General features: G+C 35.2%; 1 protein-coding gene across 1 annotated transcript; it reads right to left on the bottom strand.

Moving 5' to 3' along the window:
• Positions 1 to 245: 245 nt before the first annotated feature.
• LOC110779460 (probable E3 ubiquitin-protein ligase ARI7) lies at positions 246 to 13,613 on the bottom strand. The gene is made up of 15 exons (XM_056838902.1): positions 13,137 to 13,613; positions 8,783 to 8,907; positions 8,510 to 8,615; positions 8,315 to 8,405; positions 7,272 to 7,444; positions 5,427 to 5,531; positions 4,903 to 4,991; positions 4,381 to 4,488; positions 4,069 to 4,159; positions 3,881 to 3,970; positions 3,146 to 3,193; positions 2,265 to 2,336; positions 1,435 to 1,534; positions 1,228 to 1,366; positions 246 to 704 (listed from the first exon to the last, which is right to left on the bottom strand). Exons 1-15 carry the CDS (start codon positions 13,311 to 13,313, stop codon positions 446 to 448), a joined length of 1,773 nt encoding a protein of 590 aa, XP_056694880.1. The 5' UTR covers positions 13,314 to 13,613; the 3' UTR covers positions 246 to 445.
• Positions 13,614 to 15,511: the final 1,898 nt, after the last annotated feature.

Genomic DNA, 15,511 nt, shown 5'->3' with positions numbered 1-15,511 from the left:
TTTCTCCTAACAGAAATGCTAGGTTGATTTCATTATCCAAGGCCCTGTAAAATTATGCAAACCATACTAACCAAATGTTAAAACGTAACAAAAAGTTCCTATACCGTTAACCATAAACAAAACGCCAATCAATGCGACACAAGTCCACGAATTCACCTAAGATTGTGCAAGGTTTCCTGTGAAAGAGAAACGCCCCTCTTGTCGGTTAACATCACACATATGATTATATGACATAGATATAGATGTAGATATAGATATAGCAATGATGCATTATAATCTGATGGGCGTTATCAATAAGAAGATATTATTTACAAGCCTCTTTAATACATGCACAAATCAAGGGGAGTGCTACTTTACACATCCATGGGACATGGGCTGCCTTCTCAAAACTCTCTTAACAACTTCAACATGATAGTCCAAAGGATTGCTTCAGTGAGAGAAGTCTTCACCGTTGATGGTGGCACATCTGACATAAACTGGATGAATCGGGATTTGCATAAGTACACCGATCACAGTTCCAACGGTCACTATCATCTATATTTCTGGCAACAGCACGACCAGTTCGTGAAGAACCTTTCCCTTTCCCCCCTTTTCCTTTCGCTCCTCCATTCTTTACTGAAGTGCTGGAGGCTGCTTGAGAATCAACTTCTGATAAACCATTTTCTAATGCTCTCACCAAATTCTCGAAGTATGAACATGTGACCCTGTATAAATTGGAGATTAATCGGTAGAAATTTCCATTTCCGAGATAATTGCATGGCAATAGCTATTAGGTAAAACATATAATACAGATGCAGGAACTTAAAGCACAACTACGGCTCAGGAACTAACCAGAACCACTCTTACTTTTTCCTTTTCCTTTCTTTGATGGTGGGAAAGTTTCATGCAATATAGCAAGAAATAAGAGTCCGGGTGAAGTAAGTAACCCAGATAACCCTACCCTTTGGTAAAAATAGTAGTCTAGAATAGTGACCACATCATACATCTCTCGTATACACTATATACCTCACTAGTTTGATTCATTAAGAATGTCTGTACAGACAAATTATCTGCCACAAAAGACTTAAACGTCAATGTCTCTCTTCCTCTGTTCTCAAACTAATAACATCATATCTGGCAAGAAATTAACAAAGTTACAGACACTTATTACTTGGTCAATTCATATAAATCACACATCAGACAACCCTTCCAGACCAAAAACACCAGAGTCTGCTGCGAGATGGTTACCTGGTCAATTGAGCCAACTTTGGCCGAAATGTTCCAAAATCTGGTGTAACGTTTATATCAAAAACACCGTCGTCAAGGAAAACTAATAGTTCCTTCTCGGCACATTGGTGTAGCCTTTCAAGAGCAGCCTCGGCCTCACCTACAAACAGTTGGAAATTAGACGGAGCAGTCAAGCCAGCTCCACATTGTTATAGGTATGATTTTTACCTTGAGAATACTCAAAGAGCTGTTTCTTTGCAGTTTCATGCTCAGGTAAATAATAACCATATGCATACGTCCATTTCAGCACTCGCCTACACTCAATTATCTGCATAATCAAAATTGTATTTTTAAGAAAAATAGGAAAAAAGTTGCTCAAATGCATCAATCATGTTGTTCCTTTCTTTCCATATCAGATGCACCGCAATAGTCACAGCCAACTTATAGACATGGTGCACACCTGAATTCCTAATGGAGGTTTTCGTGTCGCAACAAAATCCCGCTACCAAACCAATTTATAAACTCCTAACTAACCAATTATAGATAATATAGTGGAATGCAAAATGGATCGCCCTCTAGGAATGGAACTTCGAATCTTCAAAGTATAAGAAACAAACTAATCCAAATTCTTGCGTTGAGAAGGAAATGTATCAATACTACAGCACTAGCGGATAGGGTTCACCAAAGTAGCAATATGCAAGACATGCACTACTCACTAGGATATGTGACAATATGCAAATGGGACAAACATATAGACTGGATAAATGGGGAGAAAGAAATGAAGAGGGAACAGACATGGGGCTTGAACAAGAAAATGTCACAGGCCCTCTTAGACTTCGACCAAGAATTTGTTTGGAGTGATATAACCGATACTCCTCCATTTTTTCTCTACATAAAGGTGTGACTTTTCGCTCTCCATTCCCTTCACACTGCCCTCTTTACAGAAGGATGTCAAAGTTCATAACAAGCAATACCATATGGCATAAAATCTAAAACCATCAGGAGTTCTTAACGAATTAAACATCTCACATCAAATGGAAAATAATTCCACATTTCACCTGTTGCCAAGCCTCTATGATAAATTTGAGTTGTGACTCAGGTTCCTTCAGCTTGTCACTTAACTTCTCTAACTGCAAATAATTACAGAAAACAGATGTCATTTCACTACAATTTGCAAAGACAATGTGCCAGATACAGACGATTTGTTATCATGACTAGCTGAAGATCATCTAAAAGAAAGGAATGCGAGGATAGAGGGGTGGACAAGTCGGACAACAGGAAAGGCACATTGATTCGAGGGAACAAAACACTGATACCACAAACCTCTGTATTACGTACACTTGCTCAGGACACAACAAACAGAAAGAAAAGATATACAATTTTCTTGGCTTCAATACAAACAAGCCTCTCAAGATAAATTCAGAGAGACAGCTACACAGAAGTGCATAGGAGTTTCAATGTTGAGTTATTACCAGTCAAATAAGAAAACAATTAATTACATTTACCAAGGGAATTTCTAACCGGCCATATACAGCTCTAATAAGAAATCAAACTTATCAATAAGAAAATGAGATCACGAATATGAATAAAAATATACTTACAATAATTGCAACTAGGCATGGCAGGTAAGATGTAAGATTATTTGTCGGATGTTGAACTAATACAGGAATAGATAAGCAGTTCCGGCACAATATCAAGTCAACAAATGCCAAACCATGACAACAGCCATATAATGCTCAATGTACGAAACATCTAGCAATTCTAAACTTCGGCTATACATATTGAGCCGTTTTAGGAAAATCACATTTAGCTATTACAATTTACAAGAGTTCAGCAAGACAAGGAAACATTAAAAGAAGATGTATTAAGATGAGACCAAAAACAATATGGTGAAAAATAATCAATATTAACTTTTAATGTAAAACTGAATCTTACTTACATGGACGGTCTGCATTTGGTGCAAATCTGCAATAGATTTTTGCCTCGACTGCAAAGAGAAACAAAAATTCACCATTTACCCACCAATCAAAGTGACAAGGTACACAAGGGGCAAAACTATCCCTCAGCTACCAATTAAATGATATGCTCGGAATCATATCTAACACATGAAATAACAAGATCAGAAAATCAATAGATCCATTGCTTTGTATTCAAAAGATGAAAAACTCATAATGCAATAGGTCCAAAGGAAAAGCAAGTTTAGTTTTGATAAACATAACTACTTTCTCGGTTTTTCTATAAGTGCAACATTTTGATGTTTACATTCACATCAGTGTTTGACGATATTTTGTGATTTTCAACTAGGGAAAAATATGGTCATGTGGGGTCTTGTTAGATACATATCAGTTTATACTTTCAGAGTATCATTTTTTTATAAATTTTTTACTAAACTACAATTGAAGATATTGGTCATACTTGTGTATCGGCATGCGAGAAAGTCCAAATGTCGCACTTTTTAAAAAAACGGAGTAAGTATAACAAAAAATAGAAACATAAATGCTTTACACACCAAAAATTAGAGTACTAACAACTTCAGCTAAAGAACTTATTTAGTACTAAAATTAGAGTACCAACAACGTAAACAGCAGGAGGATATTTATTTTACATGAAGACATTCTACAGCATTCACTGAATCAGAGAAAATAAACGGCCAAAAGAAGCTAGTTTTCCTTACTGTTTGGTTGCTTGCCCATCGTTCATAATAATGTGTATATCTCTCAAGAGAATTCTTTGCCATTTCCCTCCTCTTTTCAGCTTCATCATACTAAAGAAATGAACAAGGACACATGGAAATATTATTATCTGTACCATAAAGATAAACATATGATCTTATACCAGTCAAATATCAGAGGTCTCTGTTACCAATCCCTCTTGTTTTCCAGCTTCGTAACGGTTACATGCATAAAAACCACCCGTCCTTTCACCGTGATCAGACCAAGCACCAAGGCACAGCCTGGAAGGAAATGTGGTTCAATCAACAAATACTGAAAACAACCACTTAAACCAGAGTGTAAACCTTGCAGAATGAGAAAAGGAGAGAGAAAGAAAAAGAAGAAAAAAAAATTTGATGTTTGGTAATCCTCAACAACAAAAAGGACATTTAATACAGAAACATATAAAAACAGATACATTTCAGCATTTTGTTTACAATATCAACACTAAATTATTCTTTACCAGCAAAACTCAAACTTGCATGGTGGGGTGCAAGACATATGCATGCATCCCTGGTTCTTCTCTATTGGACGCTTGCACTTCGGACAAGGCTTTGAATTAGCCAGAATCCTGAAAGTATGAAGCAGATTAGCACCAAATTAATACATGAAGGAGATGGAATATAAGTATGACCTTTCCTCCCTTTCCTTAAATCTTGTTCATTATTAGTCAGCTAAGATAAAATTAAACTATTTGGGTCGGTCTTTAACAATTGGGTTTGTACACTGTACACGCACTACATTTGACCATATATTGCGATTACTACGTAAGAAAAAATATACTCATGTGGGATCCTGACAGATTGGCTTTGTTGTATACTTTCAAAATATCACCTTTTTATAATTTTTACTAACATTGGTCAAAGTCATCCATTGAGAACTCCATTTTCAATAAATAAAGAAAAATGAAGTATGTAGGGAAAAAGTAAAACTCCGGAACATTGTCAGAACCGCAAACACCAGTGACATCAAAAAAGAATCATACCAGTTCATATTTTCAGATTCTGCACTATTCTTCAAAATCCACTTAGCCACAGTGCTGCAGTCCACAGGACGATGAGCTTCTTCTGTACACTGCAAACAGTACAGCCACACGACTCAATTTCCATCATGAAATACTTCAAAAATTAAGAAAATTAATGAATCACAAATATGATTGATACTTAAAAGATGCAACGTACTCATACTAAAATAAGATATTTCACAATTATACTTCGTAAGTAACAAACACAAACAAATGGATGTTTTCCTCTTATCCCCCCACCCCCCGGCTTCAAAGCATAACCAGTTGCCTGAACAGAAACAGAACGTATTCAATCTAAAATGAAATAAACAACCCAGCATGGTGGTACCAGGAAGGTTGTACTTCCATTCAGTTATCTGCCCGTGACAGATCAAATTTTTAACAGCTATTAACAACTAACTTTTTGCCATATAAACAGGTCATTTTTCCTTTTGAAAAGGGAGGGAACAAGGTAAAAGAGCCATAAATCAATCCTGAAAGCTTACATTCCAGCAAAATGGATGTGAACATAAGCATGTAACATCATAAACGTTGCTTCCAAGTTCAAATTCTACTGCATTTTCACAATCTGGTGCTGGACACCACTTGGTCTGGAGGCAATGAAAAGAAATTATAAGAGATTAGATAGAAAGAACAAAGCAAGGAACTGATAAATCATCATATTCATACATCCAAGGCTCAAAATCCACCACCATAAATCAATTAAATTACAAGTTCAAAGCAACAAGTAGTTCTCTACACAAAGTATTCCACAACAGAATGCGGCTAGGTTTACTGGACTATGAACTTAGATGAAGACAGTGAAGTGGTGAGCAGATGCAAACATTGAGATCTGCAAAAGGAGATAAAAGCATTTAAAAGAACATCAAAACATTTGAAACATCATCGTATCATTTACGTTCTCTTGTAGAAGCCCACAGAAATGTTTCCTGCCCCCAAAGATTGTCACCTAAAAACTGTTTAACTCCAAACGCTCCATATATCAATAAGCTCTGGACAGACTGGACCCAACAACTAGAAAAATCTCCACAAAAAATAAAATGGAAAATAACTAAGCGTAACATTCCAGGAAAGGTAAATGGAAGCCGTTCAGTCAAAGAACACCGAAATTTTGAAATATTGGCTAATACGCTATGCATAAGTAGATGCATCGGTTTTCAAACTTGCAGCAACAGATATTCAGCAAGTTGTAAACGACCAAAATCAATGATACTTGATGCCGCCTGAATGGCCAATATATATATATATATATATATATATATATATATATATATATATATGTATATATATATATATATATAAACATAAACATAAACATATAGTACGCTTCTAATATTTGTGACAGCTATACCATGATATATAAAATTTGATCTAACTCGTTTTCAGGTTACTGTAAGGCTAAAAATCAGCTATAAAATTCTCAGGTGAGGTCAAATATCTGCAAAACAACTAACATAAAAAGAAACTTAAAATAAAAAATGAAAAAATCTGCTTAGACGTATAATTAGGGGTGTCAAATCAGGTCATCGGTTGGTTACGGGTCGGGTATAATCGGTTCGGGTATAATCATATAATGTAGTTGTACGAGGCCATTATGCTTATGCGGATTGAATGTGTGAATTTTCTTTCTCGGGTCACTTCGGTTTTTGTTAGAAATCGGTTGGATCGGGTCAGTTTTTGACAGCCCTACGTATAATGTATTGGAAATAGGTCAAAAGTGATGGCAATATTCTGTTCCTTCTAAACATAAGTTTCAAGCATAGAATAAAAGCAGGCCAGTCAAAATTTTGAACATTTTCCCAATTGATCGCAAGCCCATGCCTGGATGAGTACTATAAAACACCATATAACCATGTACACCACCAGACATGACATGACCATGCTCAAAAGCTGAGCAAAATTGCGGTTCAAAACAAACAGCAATGACTTCAAGTAACAAGAGAATCATTAGTATCCCGTACAGGAAATCAATAAATTTTACAGCAAGGAGAAGCAGCAAACACAGCTGAAAAAAGAGTCAACAAAATTGAATAATCCTAATCACTGGAAACAGAGATCACCCGCACTAGACAAGGACAAAACTTATCCACTTCCGCAATTTTTTCTGTAAAGTGTCACACGTCAAGTCACGAGTCAATTGCAAACATATCAACAAATCACAAAATATTACCAGATTCAAAAAATGCATCCATCAACAACATACTTGACCATAATGCATGGCACAGGTCAAATATTACAGAACCCTAATACTCAACACTTCAGTCTCCACACTAAAGTAGATTGAATCGTAGAAAAAAATTCAGCAATTCAATATAATATAGAAAATCCACCTTTTTCTTGTCCACGATGTAAGATCTAACAAAATAGCGAGAATATTTCTCTCTATCTTCGTCTGATGCTAGTTTGAGGATCATGTCCTGACCAACTGCAGCACAGCAAGCTGGATCGGGACATCTCAGTAACAAGCATCCTGGACCATCATTGATAGCTGTAGTAATATAACCTGCAATGTAGATCCAATTAAATACCAATACTTTCAGCGGAAAAAACAGAGATGCATGCAGACAAGCAATTATGTTGCTTAGATGTACGACAGATGTTAAATGAAACCCAAAAAAAAAGTAATTTTTGCATGCACACGCATGCGTACGAGAGAGAGGAGCTGATTTGTCACATATACAATATAACTCCATCAGTTTCACATTGTCCAACTTTCAGTTCAGGGTGTTTCAATTTGCCAAAGGAGTCCAATAATTCAATTTTCTACTTTGCAGTTATTTACCGCTACTTCTGTATAGCAACCGCTTATGCACTGAGTTACGTTACAGTAAGCTCAGCAGTAAATCAGGAAGTTGATCTATTCTTACCATTAATTAGAGTAGAACAGTAAACCACAATTTCTAAAATTCTTAGAAGTTTGACAAACTCTACAAAATGGAAAGAGTTATCTGAGTGCAAAGTTTTCAAAGATCAGTCAATGAAGTCTCAGCATTAGATAAATCACCAAAAAAGATAACCCCAATGCCTCCAAAGAGATTCTCCTGGGCCAGGGTGCAATGGGCGGAAAAATACAACCTTATCCCTGAAATAACAGAGAGGTGTTGTTCTCTGTTGACCCTAGATTTGAATCAATTGATATTAACTAAAAATGCAGAATTAATTAGGCTGTAATAGTTAATCCATTATTGTTTTAACGCAAAAAGAAAGTGAGTAATTAACTCCAATGGAAATGAACATGCATTAGAAAACTACCATGTCACCTTAATAAGGCAACATATCCGAAGATTAACAAAAAATACAAAACATACTATGGGGAACATTTTATTTTCTATTTGGAGAAAGATCGATGAGGATAAACCAAATTGGGGCCAACCTTTCCAGCAAGTTGTACAATAAGGGTGACCACAAGCAGCTGAATGTATCTGGTCACGAGGATAGGAGTCGAAACAGATTCCACAAGTCATCTGCCAAGATATCACACATTCCGGAAAGGACGCAATTGATAAGAGAACATCACAAGCAAACACATGCAAAATTTATGACACAGTGTTTCAGGTGAAGAACTCACTTCACTGTCATTTGGGAACAAAATTACTGATTTGCTAAGCAGGCCAACCGACCTTCGAACCCTTTCTTCATCGGCAAACCATTCATCGTGCAACTGACTAACATTCCTAAAAAGAGAAATACAGTTATCGCAGTAGATCAACATAAGGTAGTTCTCAACAATATATTACACGGACATACATAACAGAAATGTGATTCGCAAAACACAGAAATATAGAAGCTCACACGATAAGAAACAGCAAATAAGAAAAAGCTAGAACAAAGAAGTCTGTACCATTTATAATGACAAAGCAATACGCTTGCGGCGACTCTGGAAATGGATAGCACAGAGGATACATGTGAAATACTCTCTTCTTGGCGTTGTCTGATGTCAGACTCCCTCAAGACGGTATAAGTTTTCTGGAATGTAGCTCAAAATAAGATTCATAAAAAAGCTTTATAAGGAGGATTAAATTGTAAGGAACCGCCAAAAAACAAACATAAACGACAATTTTTTTTTCTAAAGAGTCTTTTGTACGAACTCGGGCCTAACAAGGAAGCAAGTTATCTGAAAGTGGGCCCACAACCACCTAACATGTACTCTGTAGCTTTTTCCTTTTCGCTAATACAGAAAAGAGGTGACCGCTATTTGGCACCACTAACATAATCTAAGTTATTGAAGAGTAACCTATACAGACCGACGTAGCAATTAAATTCTTTTGCTAGTTGCTACTACCTAAGAATCTAAAGTACATAAGTTTATCATCTCAATACTCTGTATGCGCAAAAAAAGCAGTAATTTGTCAAGCTCAGATCCTCAATTACCATATACATCCGATTTCTAGCAGTGTTAAATGCCCTCGGGCAATACAGGATTGGCAGTAACAATCTTATTACACCTGGCTTCTAAATGGGAAAACTTTCTGAAATTTCCATTAACAAATATGGGGAAAACAAAAAGAAAGGGAGGGAATGCTTTCATTTTCCTTATTTCCTTTCTATACATATCCTAGATGTTCATTATCATTACCCCATTGCCTCAAAGAGGCTCCCACAAGAAGCGGGGTAGGGGGGGGGGGGTCAGACGTACGCAACCTTACCCCTGCAATTGCAGGGAGGTTGTTTCCAATTGACCTGGAAACGACAATGGGACGACCATCTTCTATTTCATGGAAAGGGAAGCGAAGAGGTTGTTTCCAATTGACCTGGAAACGATAACGGGACAACAATGGGACGACCATCTTCTATTTCATGGAAAGGGAAGCGAAGAGGTTTTAAGAGCCATTTTGATTTGGTCCATTACATCTCACGGCCAAAAGAACAAATTAATCATATCCTAGACGTTATTGTATAAAATATAGATCATTCAATTTTCTAGAAAACATATTTTATTATGTCAATTTTTTCCCCTTTCTATTGACATCCTATGAATCATTTTCTCCTTATCGTTTCTGAATGCTACATTTTCAAAAGGTTTATTTGCTTACTTTGATGAAGCATATTTAGGAATCTTCAAAGTGGTACTCCATAGATGATATTATTTAAGACATGATGTTTGATTGATTTAGTTTATAAAATAGTGTTTCTTGATGATAATCGCGGGAATCTAATAGTTGACATTCAATCCCTCTATGCTCAACTCACATTTATACTAATAATATTATAAATAAATTAGATGTTTCTCGGTTCGCGCGAATTTATTTACAATTATAGAGGTGCTCATATCATCCCAATATTTATTTGAGGTAAATAGTTTACTCCTCTGAAAACTAGAGGTCAAATTATTATATCTATGACTTCATCAGTTCATCAGAACTATATACTCCACCACGGCTTTGCACGCTATTTTACATAATGACATTATTTAATTTTCTTTTGAACCTCTTCCTACATAAAAGATATCAAGTAGATTTGATTTTAAAGCCTCAAGATACTCCCTCCGTCCCAGATTAGTTGTTACACTTTCCTTTTTCGTCCGTCCCAGATTAGTTGTTACACTTCTAAATTAGGAATGACCCCACAATTATTATATTGTCTCTCTCTTCCCACTAATTCTTTTTTGACCCACACCCTCTCACATTCAATTAAAAAAATACCCCACTAACTCCTATCACATCTACTTTTTCAATAAAATAACAATTGATAACCAAACAACCACTTATCACCTAAAACTTTGTGCAAAGGTAAGTGTAACAACTAATCTGGGACGGAGGGAGTATCAGATTTTCTTGTCAATATTTCTTGAGGAGTTTAACAAATATTGACAAACAATTTGTATAGTTTCGTAAGTGGTTGTGGAGAAAGCCATGCAAGGAATATTGTACATGGGATTCAGGTTGACTATTGTATGAATTCAGATTTTGCTGCCGTTAAAATGATGATTTCATTCCCAAAATGATTTGTGTACCTTACAATTTCTATTTTTTATTGGAAGCAACTCTAGTCTTTTTATTTCTTTCAACTTACTTCTACACAATAAATGGGACCTCCACCCCACCCCCTCCAATCTGCCAAAACCACACAAACACCAATTAGAATAACTTAAGCTTCAAGTCATTCCTAGAACCAATTATCACCATGATCGCTAAAGATTGGGTGAGTTGTAGAGTTGAGATTTTCAGCTGGACTCGTCTTATCATCATCCCTACAAACAGAGTAGACACGAAACTAATTTGTCACAATGAGAACTCAAATAACTGACAGCCTGACACCCTACAAAATATGAACTCCTTCCTGAAATAAACAGACTTCAGATTTTGGATGTCTCAAAAATATAGTTCAATCCTTTTAAATTAAAGTCAATAATTTAAATATTACTTCTCCCTTTCTCTTTCCATCCCAGCAATTCAATATATTTCTCCATCCAAACTTTTTCTCTTCCTTTCCTCTATCCATTATTCCACCCACTTTCCAAGTTTTAGAGCATAAACACGTTTATTTAAAATCTTTGTACCCTACCAAGTGTGAAAGTAAAGATTATAATGGGACACTGCCACACAGGAAGCGTGATCTTTCTATAGGAACAAAAAAAATCTACAAAAAGTGTACTAGTAAACATTCGGTGAAGTTATGAACCACGTCAATTCTTTGTTTTAAAATGACAAGCTATATATCCCCTTTCTCTTCTTAAACTAACTTCTAAATAGCACACAAGGATCCAACGAGCGACTTTATTGTCCCAAGGAGGGAGAGACCACAATACTCAAATATTAGATTTCCATATGCTTTACTTCCCTTCTCTATCAAGGATACAACTATTATGTAGTATCCACACAGCTTGTCAAGGAAATACCTTTGCAATACACCAATAATAGCCAACATTATGCATAGAAACTCCACATCATAAGCATGACCTAAATACTAGCTAAAAAGCCAATGAGATTTTGTATACAATAGTAGTAAAAGCTTGTGTACAATGAAAAAAAAAACAGAGAGCAACGATAGTGGTTGATGCAAGGGTTGGGTCAGTAACCATGTTACATCCCTTTACCGTGATATGTCTGTCCCAGTTAAGATGCAAGAACTCATAAATTACACATAGTACCAGATCAACGTAATTCTCTAGTTAGATGGTTACGCAAATCGTGTTCCCTTAGGCAACAACTCAATCCATGCCTCGACCCTGCACAAGTTGCTCTTCAATCCTAATCCAATATTGTGGATTTATGTTGTGGATAAAGACAGCAACAGCTAATCCTTCACCAGATCACCATAAGACAACAGTTACATTGGGTGCTGCACTTATAACCAAGCATGAAACCCCTTTCGTCATTCCATACATCAGAGACTGAGATTCATAGAGATCAAAAGGTAACCCAAGTGCCTAGTCTGCCTACAGTGAAACACGCAAACAGCAGACTCAATTCACCCTGTCCGGAGTCTTTTTAAAAATTTCTTCTCAGGTTATATCTCCATGAATATTGTTAGAAATGTGTTTATTTCCACCCAGCTGCTAATGCCTCATAAGGCTGCCAGTCACATTATCCACTCAAGTACTTTTCTTTCTTTCAACGACTATCAATCATCCCAAATTTGGCAGATTAACTTATAATGTCCTCAATAATTCATTAATATGGCTCACACGTGCAACGGTCATCAATTAACTTGCTCCTCTTTAAGATAATTGAAAGACAGTCATTAAGAGAAAGTAATCTTCAGCAAGTTGCATTTATGTAATAGATTGACGATCACTTTAAATACCATCCACGACATGATTCCCCACATCATGAGCACAGATTGCATTTATCACTCCACAAAATTCAAGTGCAAAACTGCACAAACTGCCCATTTCACTCTACAAACAGAACCTACAGAACGAAACTTAAACAATCGAAAGAATCATGGTATTTGCAGCAAAATCACGCCATACAAACCTCCACTGTAACATATATCGATTAATACCATCAAAGAGCACGTCGGGAATCACACACCAATCCATTTCAAAGACTAAATTCTCAATGCCAATAACCAGACAACAACTCACTTAAAACACACTCCAACCAAATGACGAACTACAATCTTAATTCAAAACTAATTCATAAACATCAATAAAATCGTAATTCAACTACTTTTAAAGTAATCCATTACACGAAAAGTACTAAAAACTAAAACCTTTAAAAAGCAAACAAGAATCATAAAGAAAATCAAACCTCGGAGCCTTCATCACTTGCATAACCATACTCATAACCGGCATTATCACCATCATCTTCATCCTCTTCGAAGCCGCCAATAGAATCACCCTCATCCATATCAGTATCACCGCCACTGAAATAATCTTCAGCAGAATCTCCATCATAAGCATCCACAATCTCATAATCAGAGTCCATTTCTAAACCCTAACTCGCTTCAGTTTCTTAGCTTTCTCTCTCCTAACAGCTACAATTCAGCGCAAAAGAGAGAGATGCTTTGCGATCGATTAAAGCAAAGAGAGCAAGATAAATGGAGGTGATGATGATCAGGAGGAAAGAATTCTGATCATCAAAAAGAACCTGAAAAGATGGGGGGAATTTGGATTAGGGTTTATGGAAAGAAGAAAAATGAGGGGGAGATAATTTGGAAAGTTAAAATTAAATTAGGGCGGTGGGAGGAGAGAGAAAGTGAAAAGACAGTGGAAAATGAGAAGAAAGAAAAGGAAAACTTTTGCCGGGGGGATGATGATGATGATGAGGTGGCATTGAGGTTTGTGATTTTCTTTTTTTTTGGTTTTTTTTTTTTTTTTTTGGACCTTTTATGTAATGTTTGTTTAATTGGAACATAATGAAGTGGGTAATGTTAATTGGGTTGTCTTTGTAGGGGAAATTTTCATTTGGAATGATCTTAGAGCATGATTAATCAAGAGGAAACATCTTCTTCTTAGCACTTTCTCTTTTTGTAAGAGGATTTCTCATTGTTATAGAAATGGAGGAGATGATTTCTTTAAGGAAGAGGAATAACATTCAAGAGAATAACATTCCTTGGCTCATGTGTCCAATAGAAACCTTTCGCAAGTTAAATTTCGCTTCTTGTTACATTAGTAGTGGCTGTCAAATTTACTCATATTTCCAACGGTTATAATTCTTTAAACGATAATAAAATTAAAACGGAAACATATTAATTATAAAAAATAAAAATAAAAAACACCAATGACTATTTTAAAAAATCTGTAAAATGAACCTAATTTTTACCTATTTTCATACACTTTATTTTTATCGAGGTATCTCTATTATCATATTTAATTATTTATTACATATGTGACGATCGTTTTATTTACTAATTAATAGATTTAAATTATCATTAATATTTAAGTTTCTGTAAAAATATTGAATTATGATCATAATTTGATTTTAATAATTTTGAAACAATTTAAATTATCATTAATCTAATATTAATAAGTTAACATATTGAAAATTAAATCATTTAATGTAATAGAATATGTGGTGGGATATGTGTATGAAGAGAGAGAAAGTAAGAGGCGATACTCTTGATTGTGGGACGATTTAAAGAAATATGATGATGAAAAGGAAGGAGATAATGGAAAATGATGTGGATGAAAGAGATTCTGATGTGTCAAAATGAGGGGGGGGGGAGATAAGAAAATAGAGGAAGGGGATAGCCTCTTGGTTAATCATGCTCTTATGCGAATGAGACACGATGACCAATGTAGATTATAGATGGAGAGATTAGGAATTCGAACACGTGATATATCGTACACAAGAACACAATCCACCAATCTTAATCACTATTCTAAAACAAGAAGGAAAAATAGAAAATATAAAATGGTCTATTATCTATACTAATATATTATTAAAAGGCGTTGCGAAAAAAGTTTATGTGCCATGTAGAACTCTCCTATTTACGCCATGTCATCCACTCACCAAGGTTATATGAATGTTATTGACAACCAAAAATCAATACAATAAGCTTCGAACACAAGACCTCATGTTTGGAGAATAACTCTCATTACCATCTTAACCAACTATTAATTGTTGTATATCCATGCACATTAATTTAATGCACATTAATTTATAAACACATGTTAACATGAAGTCTAAAACAACTAAATCTTTGTGTTACCTTTTATTTTTTATGGAATATATTGGAAAAAAAGTAGCAATTAAAATATTAGGAGAACAATGAATTAAACATGATATATATCATAAGTCTCATAAGCATCAACTACATAAATGCCATGCATATATCTTATTAATTTGAAGAACGTAGTTCCATTAGAAAATAAATTAAACGAATTGTAAGATGATCTAACTGAAAATTTATTTGGCATGATAAATGACGGTAACGTACATGTGTAATTGATGAACTCAATGAATCTTTTCACTTTTATGGACTAAATGCATTTTGGTCAAATATTGAGTTGAAAAAGAATCTTGAATTTTAATTATTCAAAGTAGCAATCGGGGATGACAGACGTCACTTCCTTGTGCAATTTTTTCCCAACAAAAACTTATTTTCTAAAATATATCTACTTTATTTAATTTATTATAATTTTCTTTTTTGTTTTATAAATTATTTATGTATGAAAACAAAA

The sequence above is a fragment of the Spinacia oleracea genome, chromosome 3 (assembly GCF_020520425.1).
Source record: "Spinacia oleracea cultivar Varoflay chromosome 3, BTI_SOV_V1, whole genome shotgun sequence".
NCBI lineage: Eukaryota > Viridiplantae > Streptophyta > Magnoliopsida > Caryophyllales > Amaranthaceae > Spinacia > Spinacia oleracea.
This window is presented reverse-complemented; position numbering and strand designations above follow the sequence as displayed.

Excerpts from the sequence above, each read along its gene's own strand:
- LOC110779460 (XM_056838902.1), bottom strand. The coding sequence starts at position 13,313 with ATGGACTCTGATTATGAGATTGTGGATGCTTATGATGGAGATTCTGCT. Across the intron at positions 8,908-13,136 it reads CAAGTGATGAAGGCTCCGAG|AAAACTTATACCGTCTTGAG; the intron begins GTTTGATTTTCT and ends GCTACATTCCAG. Across the intron at positions 3,971-4,068 it reads CTGGAAAACAAGAGGGATTG|TATGATGAAGCTGAAAAGAG; the intron begins GTAACAGAGACC and ends TCATTTCTTTAG.